A 12,139-nucleotide genomic window follows, 5' to 3' on the forward strand; every position below is an offset into this window, starting at 1 on the left:
CTTTATAACATCTTTATGAAACAAAAACATCAGAAGACTCTGCTGTCAAACAGAGACAGGAAATCATTCGTACCCACAGCCTTCAGGTTTTTCAGTTCTCATACAAATAGCAGATGAAATATCAGGCTGAATTTCCCTCTGGGATCAATAAAGTTATTCTTCTTCTTAAATGTTACATATAAAGCAGAATTCAAACATAGGCTCAGTGTACAGATAGGTTTGATCAAAGGTCACTGAGTACAGTGCAGCTTTCCTGTTTTAGGATCAGGTATGAACACTTACAGAACAATAAAAAATTGCTGCCAATGGGGAAAAAAAATCAGAGAATAAAGAATCTGATTCTTCCTGACACTCATCGGGAAACAGAGACTTTAGACTTCAGCTTTCCCGGCAGAGGTCTGAGGGATCTTCCAGGAACGGTGATGCTATTTTCTGATGACCTGATTGGTCAGCAGGTGGTGATTTCATACCTGGTGATCTCTAATCTGGAACCTCACCTGTTCCAGAGCAGATGAGCTTCACAGCATGGTGACTGAGATATTCATCTTAGAAACAGGAGGGAAGAAAAGAGTGATTTTTAATGAGCTTGGTCTCTCTGTCATCATCATCATCACCTGATTCAGCTGCAGAAACATCAGAGCCAGTTTACTGACAGAGCTCTAATATTACAGCAGCAGTGCTGACCTCAGGTCAGTTTATGATTAAATGAAAACTGGTTCACCTGCAGTTTATGATCATTTCATTGTTTCAGTTATTATTCAGTAAAATTTAATCTGGCTCCCTTTATTTATTTATTGGAATGGAAAATTTGATTATTTCTGCCATGACTGGATAAAAATGCTTCATGAGATCAGAGAAAAACTGCTTTAATGTTCCAGTTTAAGAGTTTCTAATCTGATCTGAGATCAGCTTCACTGATGGATGACAACTCTCTGACAGCCCCAGCAGAGATGTTTCACTGGGTTACTGTTAAAGGTCAGAGGTCAATCACCGTTCCAGTTTTGGGTCAGCCCACTGAGACTGATTTACATGATTTTCAGTGGAAAATATGTAGAGATTCATACTCTGAATTTGAGACACCAGAACTTTCAAAATGTTGATGCATTTAAATACATTTAGTTCAATTTTCAAGTCTTAAAATCATTTCAGCCTCATCTTCACTCAAACATTCACATCATCTCCAGGATCAGACATTTTTCCATCAGTGACCTTTTATAACACGACCGATGATCCATCATTGATCACTGATCAGTGTGTTCTGTGTCTAAAGCCAATAGGAGGCAGAGAGACGTTTGCTACACTTGCATACTGGGTCCAGGTGGTTCAGGTGCAGCAGGAGGGGAGGAGTCACAGAGACGCTCAGAGTTTGATGGGTATAACCTACCAGGTCAGGGTACCATGGTAACTGACTCAGCTCAGGGTTAAACTCAGAGCTGGAGCTACACCTGCTTCCTGGACCCCAGGTGAGATGAAGGATCTCTGAACACCTTGTGAAGGTCTCGCGGGCTCTTCTCCTGCGGAACATCCGGACATGAAGGCTCAGGTTTCAGTTCTGCTGTGAACAGTGTCATTGGTTATCAATTGTTACCATAGCAACGCGCATACGTTTTTACTCTACGATATAAATACAAGAAAACGCTGTAAACTGACATTTACCCATTTGTTGTTTTACTTTTATCGCAGTTTCACGATAAGCTCACATATATTGATTCGTTGATTTTTATTAGATTTTTAATTTATTTTTTATTGAAAATTGTTTGTTTATGTCAGCTGACCCACCAAAATGGGCGGGGTTTTAACCGGAAGCCGACCTTTTTAAACCGGAAGCTGAGCTGTCGGCAGTGTTTTGGAGGTTGGCCGTCACGTGAGGTGCAGTCGTCACCGGGAGGGAGAGCAAAGACATGGCGACGGAGCCTTCGCCCAAGGTAAAAACACGCCCGCGTCTCCGTGATCCGGCGGGAGGCCCGCTCCGGTGCGGGGCTGGGGGGCCCGAGCCAGGCTGAGAGCCCCCCCGCTCCGCGCCGCCGCCACTCGGTGAGCTGCTTTAGCCACTGAGCTACACCGACTTCAGCCGCAGCTGGCGGCGTAGGCAGCAGCCTGAGGAGGCGGCTCTCAGCCGGCCTCTGTGCGCCTCTCCCGGCCTGAAATGTGCGCCTTGGTGCGGACGCTCTGGGGTCGGGTGCTCCCAGCAGACAGTAGCGGGGGTTGGAGGAATGAGGACCGGGGGGTTAACGGGGGTCAGACAGGTCTAAGCAAGCATGCAGCATGCTACCGGGCACACAGGTGAACTTCAGGTGACCGCCTCAGGTCTCCGTGTTTGAGGTCAGTGTCTTGTCAGGAGTATTGACTGTTGGCGGAATAGGTGTGAACAGGTGTACCAGCAGGCTGTTTTCCCCCAATCTCACGAGACCTCAGATATCATCGAACACAGATCGATGTAATCTGTGATCAGGCTTCCTGCCTGCTGTATCGATCCCTCAGAGATTCAGCTGACCTCACTCTGACTCTGCTCCACAGGTCATCTTTGAACATGAGGGAGTCTTCCTCCATCCCGGCAGCGATGAAGATATCGAACCAGACTTCCTGGTTTCAGGATCCCTCCGGATCCTTGACAAGGTAAAGCACCAAGTCCCAACACGCACAGGGATCGATTAATCAGTCTGTTCGATGAATGTCTTTGAGAGCTTCTTGGATGGAAGGACCAGCAGCGCATTTGAGGTTTATGAGCGGAATAATCAGATTGATTGGTCAGCCAATGGGTACGGGACATTGAGGGTGATCACAGGACAGTGAGGCAGCGCTTGTCTTCTACTGTTATTGATCTATAGATCAACATGGTGATCATAGCAGAATTTCACTTCTTCCTGAACACTGATGTGAATGTTCACCGTTATTGGACAGATGGATTGATTGATTGTGACTGATGACCTCGATGTGTGTGCTCCTCAGGACGCTGAGATCGTGGTGGAGTACAGACCTCTGGAGGACACCGTAGACCCCTCAAACATGCTGTGTGCTGGAAAGGTTTGTCCTGCCTGCTCAATAAAGTTTAAATTGACTCTGATCAATTATAAATAAATTCAGTTTCCTTATTTGATTCCAGCTGAACCCCTGCAGCAGCAAAATAAAATTTATTACACAAAAAAAGCCCTCAACAAGTATTCAGTAAAATAATGATAACATGTCCAAAAAGATTTGGGAATGATCAGGAAAAGAAAAACAAATATTAAATGGTAATATAATATTGATGTAAAGTGTTGATTTTTTTTTTTTTTAAAAAACATAAAATTTCCAAGAAAACAAATGAAGCATCAGAAACATCAGATTAAATATTGGTACAATTTTCCAAAAATATAAAAAAAAAAACTGATTATTAAAAACAGTCTGTGATGGAAAAATGAATTATAATAAAATAAAAAAGATTAATCACATTTTAGGAAAAGTAACTTTATGCAAAAATTCCACATGAACAAAATGAAAGATCCAGACAAGAAATCATGTTCAAAAATTTACTTAACTGCGTGTGTGTGTGTGTGTCTCTGTGTGTGTGTGTGTGTGTCTCTGTGTGTCTCTGTGTGTGTGTGTCTCTGTGTCTGTGTGTAGGACTCCAGCTCGGTGGTGGGGTGGGCCCAGTGTCCGGGGGACCGCCCTCAGTCTCAGCAGCTGCTGGAGACCCAGCTGAGCTACGAGACTGAGTGGGACATGGTGAACGCCGTGTCATTCAGGAAGAGGCGGAGCTCCAATGCTGAAGGTGAGTGTGTTTTTACCTGCTAACCTGCTTGGCCTGTTGGACTTATGTGGCTCAGAGATGACAGCGATTTAAGGTTTTTAATACTTTAAACTGCAGCGGCGCCTCGAGCTGTCAGACCGGATCTGCAGGTCCTGAAGAATCTGTCAGTCCTCAGATGAGCCAATCTTCTCTGTGGAGTCTCTCTGTGCTGGTCTCGTTGTGGTGTTTGTGTCTGCTTTTATTTTGAAATCCATGTGTTTTGTTTTTTTTTTTTTTTGTCTGCATCCTGTCTCCCAGGCTCTCTGAACACCAGCCACGAGAAGAGCCGCTGGGCGTTCAGCTTCAGCGTCAGCGACCTCCGCTCCATCACAGTGAGGGAGGAGGGGTGGACCTTCCTCATCCTCCAGCTGAAGGACGCCTCCACCCCTTTGCCACATCTGCACTTCCACCAGGGCGGCAGCAGAGCGTTCCTGGACAGCCTGAGGAGATTCGCTCTGCTCACCGAGTGAGTCCCAGCGCAGTCGGTTTAACTGTGAGGTCAGGTGAAGGTGAGCTGTGGTCTTCATCGTGTTGGCGTCGGTTAGACTGAAGGAAAAGACACGCCAAAGAATACACACTTCATGTTGGGGGTAAATGTGCAGCTCCAATCAGACGGAGCGTCACACGGAATTTTCCGTGTGAGCGTGGGGAACAAACCCGGGTGAAGAGTCAACGTTAAAGGTGGAGAGCCGGCAGGAGCTCTTCAGATCTAAGAGTCGAGCTGCTCAAACCACCGCAGAGCAGACTTCAGTTTGTAGGAACGTCACGACGTCCTGTTTTCTTCCTGTTATCTGAAGTCATGAAGGTCATGGTGGCAGCAAAGGTTTCTCCTGGGGAATCTCCAGGTGATTCTGGGCCCGGGTTCTCCTCCTAGCTTGGTGTCCCGGGCGTTCTGGGTGCATCCTCATTGGATGCTGAACCGCATGAGCTGACTCCTTTTATTTTTGGGTAGTACAGCTCGTACCCGTCCGATCTGCTTTTCGGTTTTTGAATCGTTCTTAGTTTGGCTGCTCCTATGGGACCTCTTTGCCTGATGAGACCCCACCAGGCAAAGAGGTCTGAGGGTCACGGGTACAATTCCTGCAGCACGGTGAGGTGGAGATCCTTCACTGCCAGACTCCTCTGTTACTGTGCAGGTGTGCAAGGATCTGTGAGAAGTTTCTTAAATATCCCCCACACGACAAACATTAATCTCAAATTTAAAAATCAGGAAGGTCTGTCTGTGTGTCTGTCTGTGTGTCTGTCTGTGTGTCTGTCTGTGTGTCTGTGTGTCTGTCTGTGTGTCTGTCTGTGTGTCTGTCTGTGTGTCTGTCTGTGTGTCTGTCTGTGTGTCTGTCTCTGTCTGTGTCTCTCTGTGTCTCTGTCTGTGTCTCTGTCTGTGTCTCTGTCTGTGTCTCTGTCTCTGTCTGTCTGTGTCTCTGTCTGTGTCTGTCTGTGTCTCTGTCTGTGTTTGTGTGTCTGTCTGTGTGTAATGACTCATGTGGGGGGCTTTAAAGATCTAGTTTTAAAATCCTGTTTGTCAGTGTGAGCTGCAGCAGGAGAGGTGGTGGTGGTGGTGGTGGTGTCTCAGTTTGAACCATCTGAATTGGGGGGGGGGGGGCTGAAGCTCCATCAGCTCTGATCCAGATTGTGTTCATTATCAATAAAATTGTTGGTTTGTTTCACAGAAGCATTTGAATGAATTGTCTTACTCAGTGAGGCAGACGTATAAATCCTTCCCTCTTCTATTTTTCCTCTTGGGGGGGCAGGATGGGCGCCGCTCACTCGGGTCATTTATATGCTAATCGATGATTCCCACATGCATGCGGCGGCGTTTTCCGTCTCTCTGATCCAAATATCGGGTGAGGCGGAGGGCAGATAGCCGTTATTAAAGTTCTTATCAGGCTTCGTAATGAAGTCCTCTGACGTCCTGCCCGTGTGCCGGCTGCTGATTGGCTGATAGAATCTGCACACACCAAAGAGGCCTCGCTTTCTCTGGTCTCTGAATCACCGCCAACTAATAAGCACACATTTGTTATCAGAAAGCTCACATTCACCCTCTCAGCTGTTAGTCAGGTCACATGTTTCCTGTTTGCAGGGCTCCAGGCGATAACACGTGTCTTCTGGTCAGCACTCCAAACAAAGCTCTGTCCCAGTCCTTCGAGAACCTTCTGGACGACAACAACTTCGGCCTGATTCACGTAAGACGCTGATGCCTGATCTTTACTGCATCTCTGTCTCACTCAGTGTCCTGCTGCTGTCTGGATGCTCGAACTGCATTTAGAGATGAGCATGAATTACACACACACACACAGCTGTAAAACAAAGATCTGAACTGCAGTGAATGATTGTGTATCTGAGTCGCTCTCTTATTTCTAAGGTGACTCTGAGACTTTAAACTCATTAAAGCTTCTGGTCCCACAGCCTGATGAAGGAGCCGTGGAAATCGCTTCAGTCTGTCGCAGATCAGAGTGAGATTAATGTGACTGAGCAGGTATGAGCAGGTGATCTTGGTGTGTGTCTGTTTCCAGCAGACACTCAGCAGCAGGTCAGAATCGAGCAGAACAACGTTTAGGTTTCTCCTGCGTCAGCACATGAATCCGTGCAGGTTCAGTCTGAGCTGCTGTGACCTCACAGCTTCGTTCAGTAACGAGCTGCTCATAGAAACGAGCTCCCAGCAGAGTCTGCATCACTCTGAGAACACGCTGGATGTAAACGCTTCCAGCTGATTTATGCTGACATCACCTGCTCCTGACCAGGTGAGGTGTTCAGCATCAGTTACCATGGTGATTTAGCAGGTAAAATGAGCCACTGTCATGACACAGCTCGCTAACATATTAATCTCACTTTGTAGTCACGGCCCTCTGAGGTGATCGTCACACACCGATGGTCCTCTAGAACAGGGCTCTTCAACTCCAGGCCTCGAGCTCCGGTGTCCTGCAGGTTTTAGATGTGTCTGCTTCAACACACCTGAGTCAAATACAGAAGTCATTAGCAGGACTCTGGAGAACTTGACTGCATACTGAGGAGGTAATTCAGCCATTTGATTCAGGTGTGTTGGATCAGGGACACATCTAAAACCTGCAGGACACTGGAGCTCGAGGCCTGGAGACCTGGAGCCCTGCTCTAGAAGCTGCTGTGCGTTAAAAAGGACTTCAGGCTTTAAAGGCTCCTTTTTGTAAACTTTAGAAATCCGAGACTCAGTGGGCGTGTTCTCGTTCTGAGCTGCAGCTCTTACCTGAGCTGAAGATGGCCTAACCCCAGCAGCACTTTTCTCAGATATATTCATGTTTTAATTTGGATGGATCACATGACTTTCTCTTTTTTTTAAATAATTTTTTTAAAATCCCATTTTCTAAATATTTACTGTTGGAGTGTTTACTGACATGAAAACATTATTTATCAGGTTTGTTTTTCTCGTCACATTTTCAGCGTCTGTTAACGTCATAACTCCAACGCTGTGACCGAAGGTGTTCCAATTCACACAGACACGTATTGATCAAGCTGCACCACACAAACTTCACTTCCTGGGATCTATCATGTCGTCTTTCATGTGTCACGCACAGATGTGTCACTGTGTTCAGTGATTTATTGATCTGTGATCAGCTGTTCAGCTCTGCGTTTCTCCTGCAGAAGTTCAAACGGGACCCGTATGTCACCACGCTGGGCGGCTTCTCCAAAGTCACAAACTACCTATTCGACGCCCTGCGGGGGACAGAAGAGCAGCAGCAGCGCCCCCCAGAGGAGGTGGCAGACCTGCTGGGCGAGATCATCCCGGGGCTGGAGATCAACCAGCAGGAGGAGCCGGGCTTCGAGGTCATCACCAGGGTGAGGCGGAGCTCGTTAGTCCTGACAGTCGGGGGTCTGAAGTGAACGTGATGGACTGTTTTTAGGCACACATCCAGGTGCTGGTGTCAGATTTGTGATACACTTTCTCCTTCACCTTTGACCCCGTCAGATTGATCTGGGAGTAAGGCCTGAGGTAAGCAGGAAGGCACCGCTGTCTGCAGACGACTGGGCCAGACACCAGGATCCAGACGGGAGGATGAAGGACGTCCAAGACCTGAAACACGCCATCTTCAAAGGGGCACGTACACGTGTGTGTGTGTGTGTGTGTGTGTGTTAGAGATGTGCAGAGGATGAAGCAGAGCTCATCTGCAGCATCTTCATCCATTTTAAACATGTTAAAGCAGCTTGTTTCAGACTGGGGTGCACCAGGCCTAGCATCACATAAAGGATTATTTTCAGCAGTGAATCATGCAAAGCTGCTCTGTTAGAACAAGAATGTGTTGCTGGAAATGAGCCGAATAGCTTTAAACCAGGAGTGCACAGATGTTGTAACTACAGTTTTAGATGTTCAGCAGACTTCAGGTGAGCAGCAGAGCGATTCATGGACTCCACCACCGCGTGTCCTCAGACAGGTGCTCAGAGCAAACGGGAATTTTTGATTATTTGACTTCGAATAAGCTTGGCCACACAGGAAGCAGCCTGAGTGCAGGTGAGGGTTTTTTAAACTGGATCCTGGATGCTCAGGGACCCATGGGGTGATGGGGACCATCTATTGGATCTAGTCAGCAGCTGAAAAGCAGCATCATCCAGGATGTATTTACTGGGTGAAGAAAACAGAAGCATCTCCTGCTCCTGTTTAGAAACTGTAGAGCTCAGTTTACTGAGATTTCTCATATGGAAAAATCAGGATTTCTGTTTAACACAAGTACCAAAGGAAAAATAATCCCTAAATTATAGAACCTGATATGAGCAGCATATCACAAAGCCTCTGCTATTGATGGTGTTACTTCCTGGTTCAGTGTGTCGGTCTGACTCGCAGCTTTATGATAGGAGGACAGCGCTACGGTAAACTGACTGTTCGCTGAGCACTGGCACAGTCGATGTTCATACCTGTTAAGCCAATCAGCTGACTCTTCAACATCAGCAAGGATGAAGTGTTATGCCTTCATTTCCCACAATCCTCAGCAGCAGAGGTCACGCCCTGACGTGTTTGTGTGTCTTCTGCAGGGTCTGTATCACGCTGTGAGGAAGGAGGCCTGGAAGTTCCTGCTGGGTTATTTTCCCTGGGAGAGCACGCACGAGGAGAGGAAGACTCTGCAGAGAGAAAAAATGTATGAAGGACACATCAGGCGTCACGCACACCTCAGGGCCCCGTCACGCTGATTCATCATATCTCAGCTCACAGCTTCTTTGATGTGCAGTTTTATTTTGCTTATTAAAGAATTAAAGTTGTAGACAAATTTCAGAAGAAGGAAATCAGCTGTTGGAGTGTTCTACTTACTGAAACAACACTGTGTGTGTGTGTGTGTGTGTGTGTGTGTGTCTGGCAGTGACGAATACTTCAGGATGAAGCTGCAGTGGAAATCAGTGAGTGAGGAGCAGGAGAGGCGGAACTCCAGACTGAGAGACTACAGGAGTCTGATCGGTGAGCAGGAACCTGAACGCAACACGACTTTTTTTTTTTTTTTTTTTTTTTTTTTCTTCTATTAGCTCATAAAGCTCTCAGTGGTTAAAGGTCATGTGATGATGCCCATTTGTTTCTTTGCTCTCAGAGAAAGACGTGAACCGAACAGACAGAACGAACCGCTTCTACGAAGGCATCGACAACCCGGGCCTGGTCCTGCTGCACGACATCCTCATGACCTACTGCATGTACGACTTCGACCTGGGTGAGGAACACGCAGGAATACTTCATCTTCACACATTAAAGGAGGACTTCCTGCTTCTCAGTCTGGACGCTTCCTGTTTCCTGACCTGAGCTGTGTGTGTGCTTCCTGCAGGTTACGTTCAGGGGATGAGTGACCTGCTCTCACCCATCCTCTATGTCATGGAGAACGAGGTGGATGCCTTCTGGTGCTTTGTGGCCTTCATGGACCAGATGGTGAGTTTACTTGAGGAGCTGTGAGAGGGTTGCTGTGCCTGTGGTTAGAAGGTCATGGGGCAGGAACAGTGAGCAGGTCCTGGACCTCCAGCCTGCAGTCCTTCATGCTACCTGAAACCCAGATTGTTCTGCACTCCATCAGCAGCTGGTTTGTTTGTGGTCAGGCGATGGCCGCTTTATTAGGAACAGGTGGTTAAAGAGATGAATCCAGGTCATTAACCATGAAGATGGCACTGAGTGTTTTTTAACGTTTACATGGGTTGGCAGAAAGTTCATTTCAACGTGCTGCAGAAAAACGGCGACTCAGGGTCCAAATTTATTAACCACGAGTCGGAAAGACGAGCAGTCGAGGCTCAAATCACTGCAGCAATCACAGCAAAAACCGAGCAGAGGGACTGGAGGGAAACCAGCTTATATAGGCTCCTGAGCAGGTGAGCTCACTTCCTTTATTAGGTGAGCTGTTCATTAGGAGACACGTCTGAGGGTCGTCACCACAGAAAACAGGAAATGGATTAAAATGTGGCGTAAAAGCAGCAGCGGACGTGTTGGCGGTTGAAGGCGGTGAAGCCGGCCGTGTGTTTCAGATGTCGGGTTTTCATTTCATATTAATAAAAATACGTTTGATGGAACTCAGTGAGAAGACTTCAGTTTTTCTGTGCTCTCTGAGATGAAAACACATTTTTATCCAGAGCTTTGCTGCTGAACTTCATTTAAAGTGTCATGAATGGTTTTGACGTGCAGCTGTGGAGTGATGCACCCTCTGTCTTTCTGTCCTGTAGCACACCAACTTTGAGGAGCAGATGCAGGGCATGAAGACTCAGCTGATCCAGCTCAGCACGCTGCTCAGACTGCTCGACCTGGCCTTCTGGAACTACCTCGGTATGAGAGCTCGCGGCGCTCCGTGTGTTTGCCGTGTTTGCCGGCAGCCTCTGAATGACTCCTGTGTGTTTGTGTCTCAGAGTCTCAGGATTCAGGATATCTGTACTTCTGCTTCCGCTGGCTGCTCATCAGGTTTAAGAGAGAGCTCAGCTTCGTGGACGTGCTGCGGCTCTGGGAGGTCAGTGCCTCCCCAGGAGATGAGGCTGTCTGCATGTCCTCCATGGGTCTAATGGGTCTGGTTCTTCCTGTGGTCTGACATGTAGTTTGCCCCTTCAGGTGATGTGGACCGGGCTACCCTGTGAGAACTTCCACCTGCTGGTCTGCTGCGCCATCCTGGACTCAGAGAAGCAGAAGATCATGGAGGAAAACTACGGCTTCAACGAGATCCTCAAGGTGAGGTCACCTCACGCTGAATGCTGGGACTTCTGGATATTCAGGAGAACTCAGTTGATCTGTGAATCTTTTCTAAACATCACATTTAAACTTCATCTGAAGCTGCTTCACAAACCAAATATTCCCACACAGGAAAAGGCTGGAGCTTTACTGCCTAATAGCTGCTTAATTAACCTTTAATTAGCACTTCCTGTCAGTTTATTAGTGATGTTATTATAGAGAGAAGAAGAAACAGCAATCAGACTGACTGTGTGTGTGTGTATGTGTGTTTGTGTGTGTCAGCACATCAACGAGCTCTCGATGAAACTGGACATCGAGGAGATCCTGCAGAAAGCTGAGGGCATCTGTCTGCAGATCAGGAGCTGCAAGGTGAGTTCAGCAGGGTGTAGAAGGTCAGAGGGGGGGGGTGAGGGGGTGCTGATTAAAGGAGGCTGAGGAGCTTTTAGCTTACCTGATGAAGGTGCTCCTTCAGCTCTCAGGGCCTCCTCCCCCTCACTGCTGAATTGCTGTGGAGAGTTAGCTTTTCAGGGCGGGGCCTAAAAAGCCAAAGGCTTTAATTGGCTGATAAATCAAATGTGTGCAGAGTGTCACTGACTTCATGACTTCTGCTGGATATCAGCAGCATATCCTGCCTGATGGAGATCCACTCCTGCTTCATCAAAGCAGGAGATGAATGTTTTTCACTCGGCATTTGGTTCCTCAGACCCTCACCCCGATCTCTCTGCTCCTCCTCAGGACCTTCCTCGCTCTGTCGCCGTCATCTTGGGCTTCGACGATGAGTCTCGCCGCTCAGATTCGACGGATTGTGGATCGGCCGCGGCTCCAGGAGCGGCTCGGCGGGGGGACGCGGTCTCCAATGGACACTTGAGAGAAAGCAGCAGCGAGCAGAGCTGCGGAGTGGCCTTCATATCGTAGTGAAGAGTGGAGATGGACTAAGTGTGGGTGGAGCCACACATACACCCCGCCCACACAGGCGTGTAAAAAGATTATTGAAAATCTTATTTTTGTAACTTCTTGTACCATATGGTGTCTGATCCAGTCATTCCTCGTCTGCTTGTCTCTGAAGCCTCATTCAGACCAATGAGGAGCAGGAGGATGTGAACATGTGACTGCTCAGTCTCATGTTGGCTCCTCCTCCTGAGTGACATCACAGAACCTAAACCTGTTTCTAAACATTGAAGATGAGGAGCAGCTGTTTGGCTTTGTGCATTTAATTTAAAAAAAAAAAA

At 47.5% G+C, this 12,139-nt stretch overlaps 1 protein-coding gene across 1 annotated transcript; it reads left to right on the forward strand.

Annotated features, from left to right (window-relative positions):
• The first annotated feature begins 1,772 nt into the window (after positions 1-1,772).
• On the forward strand, positions 1,773-12,139 carry tbc1d15 (TBC1 domain family, member 15). The gene is made up of 17 exons (XM_030730913.1): positions 1,773-1,925; positions 2,518-2,616; positions 2,950-3,024; positions 3,604-3,751; positions 4,028-4,235; positions 5,847-5,949; positions 7,382-7,576; positions 7,707-7,835; positions 8,765-8,868; positions 9,088-9,182; positions 9,310-9,426; positions 9,538-9,638; positions 10,418-10,517; positions 10,598-10,695; positions 10,794-10,910; positions 11,193-11,279; positions 11,646-12,139. Exons 1-17 carry the CDS (start codon positions 1,902-1,904, stop codon positions 11,823-11,825), a joined length of 1,980 nt encoding a protein of 659 aa, XP_030586773.1. The 5' UTR covers positions 1,773-1,901; the 3' UTR covers positions 11,826-12,139.

The sequence above is a fragment of the Archocentrus centrarchus genome, chromosome 6, assembly GCF_007364275.1.
Source record: "Archocentrus centrarchus isolate MPI-CPG fArcCen1 chromosome 6, fArcCen1, whole genome shotgun sequence".
Classification (NCBI taxonomy): Eukaryota; Metazoa; Chordata; class Actinopteri; order Cichliformes; family Cichlidae; genus Archocentrus; species Archocentrus centrarchus.

What these genes read in the sequence shown, in the direction of transcription:
- tbc1d15 (XM_030730913.1), top strand. Translation starts at nt 1,902, where the DNA reads ATGGCGACGGAGCCTTCGCCCAAG. An exon ending in CGACGGAGCCTTCGCCCAAG is followed by an intron (nt 1,926 to 2,517) that starts GTAAAAACACGC and finishes TCTGCTCCACAG; the next exon opens with GTCATCTTTGAACATGAGGG. An exon ending in CATGTACGACTTCGACCTGG is followed by an intron (nt 9,427 to 9,537) that starts GTGAGGAACACG and finishes TGCTTCCTGCAG; the next exon opens with GTTACGTTCAGGGGATGAGT.